This window comes from Podospora pseudocomata, chromosome 6 (assembly GCF_035222375.1).
Source record: "Podospora pseudocomata strain CBS 415.72m chromosome 6, whole genome shotgun sequence".
Lineage (NCBI taxonomy): Eukaryota > Fungi > Ascomycota > Sordariomycetes > Sordariales > Podosporaceae > Podospora > Podospora pseudocomata.
In genome coordinates, this window is record NC_085890.1 from 1667277 (window position 1) to 1679786 (window position 12510).

The window sequence follows — 12510 nt, forward strand, 5'->3', positions numbered from 1 at the left end:
AAGCAACTACAATTATATTAGAAACGGCTGAATCAGATGATTCCCCAGCCTCCTGGCAAGTGCGCGCGTTATGGCCAGGCTTGCCGCACACACCACAGCACCGAACCTTCGTATGAGACCCCCCTGCACCACCACCATCCGGCTGCGTTTCTTGCACTCCCTCTCCACCCACGGCCTTGTTATCCAGTAGATCGTGTGTGTAACGGTTCCAGGAGTGTATTACAACTATCTGGTGACGACTCTACGAGTACACCGAACTTGAAGAAGAAAAGGAAAAGGGGAATAGAAGGTTTGTCGACATGAGCCTCTGGTATGGCTGAGGGTGTTGGCCAGTGCGCGGTGATAGAAGGTTCTGGAGTAGTGGTCTGTGCGTTCTGGGAATAGCTTCACCAGGGCCGAGGTTGCCGAGGTCCATGCCAGGCTCAGCCTGTTACAATACCCCCTCCTCTCCCAAGGTGCCCGATCAGGGGGGAGAGATCTTTCCATGCTTCTCCTCAAATATATCCAACGCCTCCGTTTCCTCGAAATTACTTAGGGGCTCCCATGTAGGCTTAGCATAGCCAGACCATTTCACTAGGAGCCTTGTCCTTCCTCTCACCTTCTTTGCCTCCAAGATCTCCTCGACTTGCCACTCCGCTTCTCCTTCTCCATCGTCGTTGCTTCCGATCAGCGCTGGGGGCTGAGTGTCGTCCTGTTGTTGTGATGGTAGAGGGTCTTCCGCTGCCCTTTTTAATAGCATAACGTGGAAGACGTTATGAATCCCCGGTGGAGTATCCAACCGACAAGCATGGGAGCCGATCAGCTCAGTGACAGTATACTTAGCGTTTAGCCAATCGAGTTTCGCCGAGGGTCTATCTGTCTTGATATGCTTTAATCGTAGCCATACCTTGTCCCCAACACGGAATTGTTCAGCTATCTGACGAGCTCTATTGGCGTACTCTTCCTGACGTTCTTGAGCTGAGGCCATTGTTGCTTGAGCTACTTCTGTTGCTTCCCGTAGCCGGGCTACAAAAGCTTCTCCCTGAGCAATTGGTGACTTCCCTGTAGTCCTTAGGGGCTCTTTTGCATCGACTAGGCCCAGGAGATCAACATCGTAACCGTGGGTCATAAAGAAGGGGCTGATGCCGGTCGAGGTTGCATTGCGGTTATTAATCGCTAGCATGGCCATCGGGAGAAGTGCAGCCCAGTCGTCTTGCCAATAGGTTGTGTAGGAGCGTAAGTATTCTTCAAGGACTTGGTTCATCCGCTCAGTGGCTCCGTCTGTTTCCGGATGATTCGCTGTCGATAGTCGTCGTGTGATCCGAAGTAGGTTGCATATCCTAGCCCACATATGGCTCACGAACTGGGGTCCTCTATCTGAGACGATGGCCCTCGGCAGGCCATGGTGTCGGATCAAGCAGCGGATGAGACGATCTGCTATTGCGTCTGCTGTCGTAGATGCCATAGGTTCGAAGATCACATTCTTGGACAGTCTATCTGTGACTACCATAATCTCGGTTGTTCTGTCAGGGCCCGATGGGGGTAATCCGGAAACAAAGTCAATAGAAAGCTCTGACCAGATCCGATCGGGAATGGGGAGGGGCTTCAATAATCCTCTTCGTTTTTCCCGCCATACAGCTGTCCTTCCACAAACGTCACAGTTCCTCAGGAATCTCCTCACATCCTGGCTCAGGCCCGGCCAGGTAAACTTTCGGCTGATAAGGGTCTTCGTCATATCCCTTCCAGGGTGACCAGCCAGCACGGAGTCGTGCGTTTCTTGAATAACCCGGGTGCGAAGCGGTTCAAAGTGAGGTAGCCAGATTCGGTCCCTCCAACACAAGCGTTTTCCTTCGTCGATAGAACATTCCGCAATAGATATTGGTAGCCCCCACTCTGGGGGCAGTTGGCGTTCTCCGTCCAAAACCATGCGTCTGATCAGCCAGTAGCGGTTGTTGGCTTCCAATCCTTGGTCCCATAGGCTTTTCAAAGGCTCCTCGGAAAAGGGGTTCTCCGGGGGGTCCGATTTATCCGCGGGGTCGTCTAACTCCTGATCCTGATCTCCGCCCTTAACGAAGCCAGAGCTTACTCTGGTGGTTGCTCCTTTCTAACCAAGGCGGCCCGATTGATCTTAAGACTCTTATTCCTCGCGGGCCTAAGTAACTGGAAGCATCTCCCAGTAAGTCGGTCGTCTTGGCTCGATACCGGTAGGTCCTGTTCTCTCCTTGACAAAGCGTCCGGCACCACAGCATCTGTTCCAGGTCGGTACTTGAGCGTGAAGTTATAACGAGCCAATATCTCTGCCCACCGTACCTGCCGCTCGCTCAGCTGTCGTTTCTTCTGGAAGTATTCCAAGTTTTTGTGATCAGTCCAGATCTCGAAGTGAGCTACGCTCCGGAGCTCCGCGTCCCATTGGTCCAGGCACTTAACCACTGCTAACAGTTCTTTGTCATGTATCGGGTAGTTGGACTCAGCGGGATTGTTTTTCTTTGAGAAGAAGGCGACTGGGCGAAGGATCCCATCTTCGTCATACTGCGAGAGGGCGCCACCCACGGCATAGCCCGACGAATCTGTCTCCACTACCGTCCTCCTTTCTGGATCCCACTGGGCCAATACTGGCGCGCTGATCAGAAGTGTCTTAAGTGTCTTGAACGCTTCTTCGCACTGAGGGGTCCAACTGAAAGACACCCCCTTTTTGGTCAAAGCCGTCAGCGGTAGAGCTATCTCCGAGAACTTGGGCACAAATGCTCGATAGTAATTTGCAAAACCAATAAAGCTCCGTACTCCTTTGACAGAACGAGGGCGCTGCCACTGCTCCACAGCTTTAATCTTTTCTGGGTCAACGCGAATCCCTCTTCCTGCATCGATAATGAATCCAAGATATTTGACGCTCTTGACTTCAAATTCGCACTTGTCTATATCGACTTGTAGTCCTGCGGTTTGCAACCTTTCCAACACTTTCCGGACTTTCTTCCTATGATCGGATAGGGAGCCGCTAGAGTAAATGAGGACGTCGTCGATGTAAGCCGAACAGAATTCGTCTAGGTACTCTCGTAGTGTATTGTTGATGTACCTCTGGAATGTAGCGGGTGCTCCTGTGAGGCCGAAGGGGGTAACCAGCCATTCGAATAGCCCGTACCTAGTACGAAATGCAGTCTTCCATTCGTCTCCTTCTTTGATCCGAATCTTGTGGAACGCGGCGATGACGTCTAGCTTAGTGAACCATTTAGCTTGGGACAACGACCTCAGCGTTTCGCTGATCAGAGGAAGAGGATATCTATCCTTGCGGGTAATCGCGTTGAGACCCCGGTAATCGACGCAAAACCGTAGGCCTCCCCCTGGTTTCTTCACGAATAAAACAGGCGCTGACGCTGGTGAACTGCTGGCTCGTATAAAATTCTTATCGAGCATCTCGGTAAGGGTTTTCCGCAGAGCAATCAACTCCTCTCGGGACATTCCGTATAACGGTCCCCAGGGGGGAACTTTCTCTTTGCCGTTTTCATCCTTCTCAAGCGGGATAGCGTGGTCAATTCCAGTCCGGTGTGGAGGTAGGCGGTCTGCTTCGGTACGATCGAAGAGCGGAAGGAAGTCGTGATAGTGCTCTGGCAGTTTCTGGCGGGGATCACTTCTTTTCTTGGGCGCCAATGCCTTCTCAATGTCTGCCAGGCTAGCTGCGAATATTTGCGTCGTTGCTTTCGGATTGGAGCAAGCCTTGGTTCGGCGAGCTCTTCTGATTAGCGCCCCAAAAACACTGGCTGTTTGTTGTGTGAGAGGATACTTCTTTTCCTCCCTTGGTCCTCTTTCCTTAACTCTTAAGCCCGTAGTGCCGATTATCAGTTCGCCTCTGGACGGCGAGATCGTCACATCCTCGAGGTCCATCCAAGGTCGACCCAATATCACTTCGTCGACTTGGCCTGGGATAACGTAAAAGAATACCCTTTTTCTTTTATGGCCGTCGATATCCGTATCCGCATAAGCCACATGCGTAATTGCTCCTTCCACCGTAACATTGACCTGCTCCAGGTTTCGAGGAGTGATGGGGATGCGTGGGAGACGAAGTCGCTTGACGAGAACATCACTGATGGAGGCATAGCAGAGGCATCCACTATCAACGAAAGCCTTAGTGTAATAAATGCTATTGATCCCGAAATTAATGTAAAACGGTTTACCATCCATCTTCTTTTTCGCAATGCTCCAATCTTTCTTAGCCTCCGAGTGCCCCTGACGACGACTTCTATCAGGGGCTAGTCTTTTAACGACTCGTCATCAGTTCGATCGGACGTCGACCCCTCCGTTCCCTCATTCTCTTCTTCCACCTCCGCTCGCAATACCGGTCTAGTCTTTTTAATCCCGGTCTCGTTGTCCTGGCGCGGACGTCTTGCAGGCAAAAGAGGACACTTGCTTATTTTGCACCCTGTTCTCCCGCATCTTAAGCAGCGCCCTTCGCTTCTCCGGCGGTCGATCTCGCTCTGATTAACCCATTTTGCGCGCTTTCCCTCCAGCTCCTTGTTAGCTCTGTGGACAGCCTGGCTAATCTTCGTAGGCTCCCAATCCATCTCGTCTACCGTTGCAGTGGTGGTGACTGGTCGGTGCTTCGGTTCTGGTGCTTTAGAATCAGGGGTTGAAGAGCGTGACCTGGTTTTCGGTTTCCGCGTATAAAAGCGCAGCTCGTCGAGATTAGCGCCCAAGTGATGTAGGTTGTTGACGAACTCGGGATAATCCTTAGGTAAGTTCAACTGGCTCGCCAGGGCGGTCCTCATCTCCCTGTTAATGGTCCGTTTGAGGTAGTTGATCTTCACGACGTCGCTCCATTCGGCACCTCCGCTGTCTGCTAGCTCTTTTTCGAACTTTGGAAGAAAGGAAGCGAAACTCTCCTTTTCCCCTTGAGCCATTGATTCCAACCTGCCGAGAGCTCGTTGTTCGATGTTAGGATCGCCGTAACAGGTCGCGAGGTAAAACGAGAAAGTGCTCAGGGTTCGAAGTTCCATCTGGGCCACCTCTTTTAAAGAAAGCGGCGGCCATGGCTTGAGGTGTTTCCTCTAAGCGGGCGTATATATATGCGAACTGATCGGTCGGGGAGCCGATCGCCGAACCATCGACTCGGAGCTTACTCCTCATCTCCAATTCCCATGTGCGGAACCTCTTCCTAAGTCCGTTAAAGCGGGGAGGGTCAGGAAGTGTCGGCTTCTTTCTCTTCGAATATTCGTTCGCATCTGGTATCGTTGGCGAATGTACCACCGGTGCAGTGCCTACGCTCGTCGCTGGTGTGAGGGTCGAGACACCCGAAGTAGATCGTTCTCCCTGCATAGATGCGATGGTATCCTGAAGGGTTCGGATTTGCGCTTGGTTTGCTTCGTTCGCCTGCTGCCCTTCCTGTCGAAGAGCAGCAATCTGTTCCGCTAACTGACGCATCGTCTGCATCAGCATGGAGGTCTCGGCTTGCGCCGCCATGGTGTCCTCCTGCGTCATTGTCCCTGGCCCTCGTGCCGAGGTCACTACTGTTGAATTCACGCACGTACTCAATGCGCCGAATTCCGCTAGTTGGGTCTGCGCTGAGGCTCTTCCAACTGTTTTCCGCGAGGTGAAAGTTCGGTGTAATGTAACGGTTCCAGGAGTGTATTACAACTATCTGGTGACGACTCTACGAGTACACCGAACTTGAAGAAGAAAAGGAAAAGGGGAATAGAAGGTTTGTCGACATGAGCCTCTGGTATGGCTGAGGGTGTTGGCCAGTGCGCGGTGATAGAAGGTTCTGGAGTAGTGGTCTGTGCGTTCTGGGAATAGCTTCACCAGGGCCGAGGGTTGCCGAGGTCCATGCCAGGCTCAGCCTGTTACAGTGTGCATCTTGCACAGTAAGTGATCCTCCGAGACGCGTAGCAGTTGGTTGGCCATATCTTCTACACCACGTAATCTTGGTGGAAAAGCTCGCGCATATAGCTCAATAATGTATTGAACAATAGCATCCTCTTCGGATTGAGTGAGCTTCTTCGATTTGGGCGTAGTATCGCGTCGTGCAGGCCAGCCAGCGCGCCGACGCCCTAGAGTCTTACGATCTACTCCATAGATATTAGCTGCGGCTCGTTCGCTTATATTCTTGTCGTTTGGAAGCGCTTGGAGGGCTAAAATTATGTGGGCTTCATTTGAATTAGAAGGCATCTTGGATGGTTGAGGAAATTGTTGTTGAGTGCGAAGGTGTCATGTCACGAAGGAAGTGGGTCACTCGCTTATATGGGTCACTCGCTTATAATGTACGTTATGCGTCTTCGCTAACGTGATCCACCATTGACCCGCGCACCCCATTGACCCGCGCACTTTTCTATCGCAACACGACCTCCAAAGGCAATTGCTCCATCACACCACAAAACACTATGTCTGTGCAAACCCAAGAAGCCAGAATCATCCTTGCCATCGAGGCTATCCATACGAGCAAAAATATGTCTCGCCGACGTGCAGCCAAGATCTACAACGTCCCTGAAACAACCCTCCGCGACAGAATGAACGGAATCACCCCTAAAGCCGATAGCTATCACGGCCGTTCGAATTTAACGAAGATCGAAGAGGAGGTAATTGTTCAATATATACTCGACCGAGATTCGCGAGGGTTTTCGCCCCGGATTGTCGACGTGGGTGATATGGCCAATCTCCTGCTTCGGAAACGCGGTGCGCGACAGGTCGGAAAGAACTGGCCAGACCGCTTCGTTGCACGACGACGTCCAGAGTTAAAGACGCGTTTTAATCGCGTCTATGACTATCAAAGAGGCCTCTGTGAAGATCCCGCAATTATTGAGCCATGGTTCCGACTGGTTGCCAACATGCGTGCGAAATACGGTATCCTCGACTGCGACATCTATAACTTCGACGAAACCGGCTTTATGATGGGCATGATACGTCCAGGGATGGTGGTTACGCGCTCCGATCGGGTCGGTAAACCAAAGGCTATTCAGCCGGGTAATCGGGAATGGGCGACAGCGATTTGCACTGTCGCTGGCGACGGGTATGTGGTGCCGCCTTTCTTGGTGGTGAAGGGCCGTTTCCACCTCGCTAGCTGGTACTCCGAACATCAGATACCTGACGACTGGGCCGTCGCAACAACAACCAACGGATGGACAGATAATAAGACTGCTCTGGAATGGCTGCAGCATTTTGATGAGCACACTAAACACCGTCGGAGGGGTGTATATCGGATGCTGGTGCTCGACGGCCATGAGAGCCATGTTAACGCCGAATTCGAGGACTATTGCAAGGAGAATAACATTGTCACCATTTGTCTGCCTTCCCATTCCTCGCATCTTACCTAGCCTCTCGATGTGGGTTGTTATAGCGTCCTAAAGAAGATGTACGGTGCTGAAATCGAGCACTTCATCAAAGCCCGGATCACGCATATCACGAAGCCCGAGTTCTTCCTTGCGTTCAAAGCCGCCTTCAGCCGGACTTTCACCCAAGAAAACGTTCTCGGGGGTTTTCGGGGGTCTGGACTTATCCCCTACGACCCGCAGGCCGTCCTTTCGAAGCTAGATGTCAAGTTGCGGACACCAACCCCCCCTGGGACCCCTGATGGGCCACCAACACCTTGGGCCTTTAAGACGCCCAAGACTACCAACGAAGCCCTCTCGCAGTCTACCCTTATTAAAGCTCGGATTGCAAGACATCAGTCGAGCTCTCCGACTCCGATTTTAGCTGCTGTTGATCAGCTTTCGAAAGGAATACAGGTATTTTCCCATCGGGTGACCCTTTTACAAGCCGAGGTACGGACACTTCAAGAGGCCAACGAAGCACTTTCCAAGCGTCGGAGGGCCAAACGGACGCATCTCCAAGACGGAGGTGCTATTAGTGGAAGCCAGGCCAGGGAGATAATGGCAGAGAAGGGTGTGGTTGAGGAGGGAGGGCATGTCGAGGAGGAAAATGAAGGGTCGTCAAAGAGGCGTCGGACGGGTTCGCGGCTCTGTGGCATCTGCCGCAAGGCTGGCCACAATGCAAGGACATGCCCAGAGGCTGGAGAAATACATAGTTCAAGCGATTCTGAGTAGTTTCAATTGATTGCATTGGTTTTTGGTGGACCTCTGGCAGTTTGGAATGATGATGTCTAGAAAAGTGCGCGGGTCAATGGGGTGCGCGGGTCAATGGTGGATCACGTTACCTTAAGTAACGAGAAAGCTGCCTTGGGATTGATGGCTGAGTCAGACTGCCGGCGGAAACTCACCGTTCCGTGATGTGTTTACTGCAAATCTATTCAATGTCGTAGTAGGATCTAGAGACATATGTGCAATCAACTTCCCCGTACATTATTCGTCCTTCTGTCTGGTCCTGTTTTCCCTTTACCGTTTGTTGGTCGCACAAACTTCGCTGTTGGTTCCACAAACTTTTACTATTGGACGCACAAACTCGAGCTAACCCGCCTAGAACTTCACACACTAAGAGAAGGTTTTATATAAAAGACCTGGCTCGGGTGGTTGGTGGCTCGCTAGATTTGATATCTCATGATGGTGATTCTAGCGAGGCAGAAGCTTGGACTCTCACGGTAAGATAGAGCACCTTGAAAACTCAATCGACTGATGAGTGCGGGGAGGAGTCCGATTGGCTGCATTACGCAAGAAAAACATTCGAAGACAATTCAGTGGAGGTCTGCCAACGCTTCTTCACGTCCAAGGTCTTAGCCAGTCTATAGCCAGTTATTCGCGCGGTTGTGATGGAAAACAACATTATGTAACCATTGATGTTGAACAGATTGGTTGATGATCCATCATCAAGGAGGTGGTGGTGTCGTATTATGAGCGGAATGTTCACCGCCACCATGTTAATAAATGTCCTTGGGTTACTGCCACAGTGCCAACTTGAAAGTGAATTACTTGTCTGCAGATAGAGGTTGAACAGACATCGTATCTGAAGTGGCTGAATACAGATGACTAGACAGCCGGAAAGATTGAGTTTTCTTTGGTGAAATTTTGGAGGTCATGATTAGAGGGGAATCCACCACCCAGTCTATACAGGTAGAATGCGCCTGTTGATCAGGCATAGTCACGGCATGACCCCTGTGCCGCTTCCCTGTACCAGACCACTTTGCAATATCATCACCACCATCAACAACACTGCATATTGTCTTTCGATCATCGAGGCAGAGCAACTCACGGCCCCCTGCCAGGGTATCATGAAGCAACCTCGCCCACGACCGTTCGGTGTCCGTGACTCGGAAGTTGCACGAGGTGTTGAGGACAACGATCCTCTCTCGTCGTCCGAGACCACGACCAAAACAAGTATAAAACCCCATCCTCTCCCCATCTCCCTTCCCCGGTGATCACCATCATCAACTCACTCTCAACTCCAACTCTCAACACAAATCCACAACTTCAAAACCACACAACCCCCCAACCGCCAAAATGCAGTTCACCAACAACCTTCTCGCCCTCCTCACCCTCCTCCCTCTTACCCTCGCCGCCCCCGAGAGTCAGCTCGAGGCCAAGTTCGAGTCCGGCGTCAGCATCCTCGGCACCGCCGTCGTGACCACCTACTCCGGCGACGCCTGCAACGGCAGCAACGAGCAGGCCACCGTCACCAACGGCGGCTACCGCTGCTTTGCCGTTTCCAACAAGCGGTCTATTGGCTATAGCGGCTCTGGGTAAGTCTTTTATCTGTTTACATCGCTCCAGAAGATGAGCTGACAGAATTGATAAGCTGCACCGTCACGACCTGGAGCGGCAACAACTGCCGTGGTTCCAGCTTCGTCGCCACCCGCGCAGGCTGCTACAGTGTCTTGTATGGCTCTGTTTCTATCCAGTGCTAGAGATAGTGCTGTGATTGTGGGATGAGATAGGGGGTGGAATGATGGACTGTTTTGGTGACAAGTCTAGGTAGATTGTTGGGATGAGGTGGCGTGAAGTCGGAGGGTTGTCCTTTCGCATTCTCACTGGAGTTCTCCGGCTCAAAGTCTTACGCCATGAACTGTATAGTTTAGGTAGGAAGGTAACTGAGAGTGAATACACGGTTGAATGGACGCGGAAAATATCCCGACTTGCCTTAGGAAGTGAAATTGTCTAGAAATAAGAGGTGCTCTTCCTGAAGAGCAACCTAGCTTATAAGTTATGTTGTGTTTGTTCAGGTGAGCTTGTAGTCGGTGACATGAGGAGTCAACAGTCGTTGAAACTCAGCCCCCAAGAAAGCTTGCTTTGTCCTTGGCAACAGAACCATACCCACTCGGCGAAAGACATTTTCCTGCCTGCCCGTGATGGGCGCAAGACATAGCATTGCGCAGGACAACTGCTTGTTCTTCTCCTGTAGCTTGAAGGGGTAGCTTCCTACAAGCGCAAGATGGCTCACCCTTTCCGCATCTGGGTCCCCGTCACCATGATCCAGAGACGCACCTCCCACCATGAAAGAAAGCTGTGTGTCGATCGGGACATATACCACCTCCTCCTCATTTTCGTCATATGTGACAACCTCTCGCTTCACGGGAATTAAAGGTCCCCTTAACGTCACTGTTCCTCCTCCTTGCCCAAACACCGCCGCTGGCGGAGGCTCTTTGACTTCGAAATCGAGCAGCTCAACCCATAATTTTGGATCGACCCCGTACCATACCCAACTGATGAAACTGACAGGTCTTCCACAGGAGGGCCACGCCCATGAGGGAAACAGATCCGGATATATCTGTTCCGAGACAGGTTCTCCAGAGACATGCCACAAGAGCAGGTCCGGTAAAAGCGATAACCAGCACCCAAAGAAATATTCGTCCCTTTTGTAAATGGTCGGCCACCTCCGTTGCAAAGCCACAGCAATACCCTCCAAGGCCGCGACTCTATCGCCGAACTGCGTGAGTAGCCGGCCCGAGTAGGTTGCAACTATATCAGACCACAGGTACGAGTACGTTTTGCTGAGTTCAGCCTCGGAGAACAGCTTGTTTACCGACATGTGATTGATGCCGTATCTCCGAGTAAACACACGGTCCCCTGCCTTTGTCTTGATGTGTGGACTGGGATTCCTGCATTCGCATTGCACCTCGGTGGCACACGTCCATGACATTTCTCCTTTTCCAATATACAGCGATCTCTTGGCCAAGAATCGTTCCTGAAATGTCCATCCACGTTCCTCAACAACGTTGAGGGCGTCTGTGGGATCTTGATCAAAGGTTTCGTGTGCCCAGTGTCCCGGTAGAGATCGGCACCGCTCGTGCTCCATTTGCTCCACAACAATCGTTTCTCTGTAATCAGATGATTCGTTGTCGTTATTGGCATACCGGGAAAAGTCCAACCCTATTATCTTTGGTGGAGAGGGCTGCATCTCGGGTGGCCCAAGCGGGCAGCCCTCAAGCGAGCCTGAAGAGCCAGCAGCAGACAGAACAAGAAGTGCGCCGGAGTAAATGTCGGCCATCTGAGGAATCTGTGCCATTTTGTCGCGTGGATCATCCTGGATGATGCAAAGGGCGTCGACCCATAGATAACGCTGGCAAAGGTGTTTACAGGCAATGACTGCGTCTCTGATGGTGGAAGGAAGTGACAGCATCGGGATTCCGGCTGCATGTTGGTTGAGGTTGGCGGTGTTGGTGCAAAGGTTCCCTTGTTTGCCCCAGCAGTAGCTGAGGGCGACATACCCCGTCCGTGGATGAAGTTCTTGATGCTGCGTATTTACTAAGCGGATGTGTTCGACATCTGAAATATCCAACAGTCGCCTCGGCAATAGATACTCTGCATCGTGTTCATTACAAGCCTCGTGTGATGTGACACATTCTGAAAGCCATTCTTTGGCGAGGGCAAAACGATGTTCGGCAGTTGTCCTGATGGGGCGGAAATTGACATGGGTAGCTTTATGTGCTATCGGCAGGCCTACTATGGGGTCCAACAAGGGTCGTTCACCCTTGTACCTGTCTATAGACGCTCGTTTCAGCAACTGAATGGTTTCTGTAGTCTTGATCGAACATGTCTTAGTAGCACTCACCACCAATTTCATAAATCTTATATCCCGGTGCTGTCTCAAAGGTGTCTCCTGGCCTGATGATCCCAATTTCGAGCGTGTTGTCATGCCAGATACTTCCTACCAGGACAGTGCTGGCACTCCTGAGATCTGTGATATAATTCAGAATTTGTCCCAAGGCCCAGCACCGCGAACATTGGGCAGCGGATTTCAAAACCGTCGATAATTGGACCTGCTTATCATAGACATCGCCAAATAGTTCTTTGCAATGTGGGCATTGCTCCCAGGCTTTTGGGCTGCCGCTTAACTGCAGACCGGGTGTCGTTGTTTTTCGCTTCAGACGAAGCCGCAGCTTCAAGAACCGTGGAAAGCATCCCATAGCTATTGACTGAATCTTGAAAGAGGTGAAAGAGTTGTTGAGTTGTGGATGAAAGGGCTAGTCGGTTGGGCTGAATTGCGGTGCTCTCCGCTCTGTTAGGTCACAAAACTTCCCGACCTTTCTCCGATCCACTCAGAGACTAAAATCGTGTTGCCCACTCACCCAACATCAACATCAACTTTCCACTTCCTACCAATTGGTATATCTGGGCCAACTGTTGACCTTTCAAGCTTGTGCAATCTTGCACACCTAGAAAT

At 51.5% G+C, this 12510-nt stretch overlaps 2 protein-coding genes across 2 annotated transcripts; one reads left to right on the forward strand and one right to left on the reverse strand.

The window, feature by feature from the left end:
- Positions 1–9350: 9350 nt before the first annotated feature.
- Positions 9351–9754, forward strand: QC762_602395 (uncharacterized protein; the record flags this gene model as incomplete). Its single annotated transcript, XM_062891931.1, has 2 exons — positions 9351–9589; positions 9646–9754. The coding sequence occupies 2 exons, from the start codon at positions 9351–9353 to the stop codon at positions 9752–9754; spliced, it is 348 nt and encodes a 115-aa protein (XP_062740551.1).
- An 85-nt stretch (positions 9755–9839) lies between these two features.
- QC762_602390 (uncharacterized protein) lies at positions 9840–12253 on the reverse strand (the record flags this gene model as incomplete). Its single annotated transcript, XM_062891930.1, has 2 exons — positions 9840–11828; positions 11899–12253. 2 exons carry the CDS (start codon positions 12251–12253, stop codon positions 10066–10068), a joined length of 2118 nt encoding a protein of 705 aa, XP_062740552.1. The 3' UTR covers positions 9840–10065.
- Positions 12254–12510: the final 257 nt, after the last annotated feature.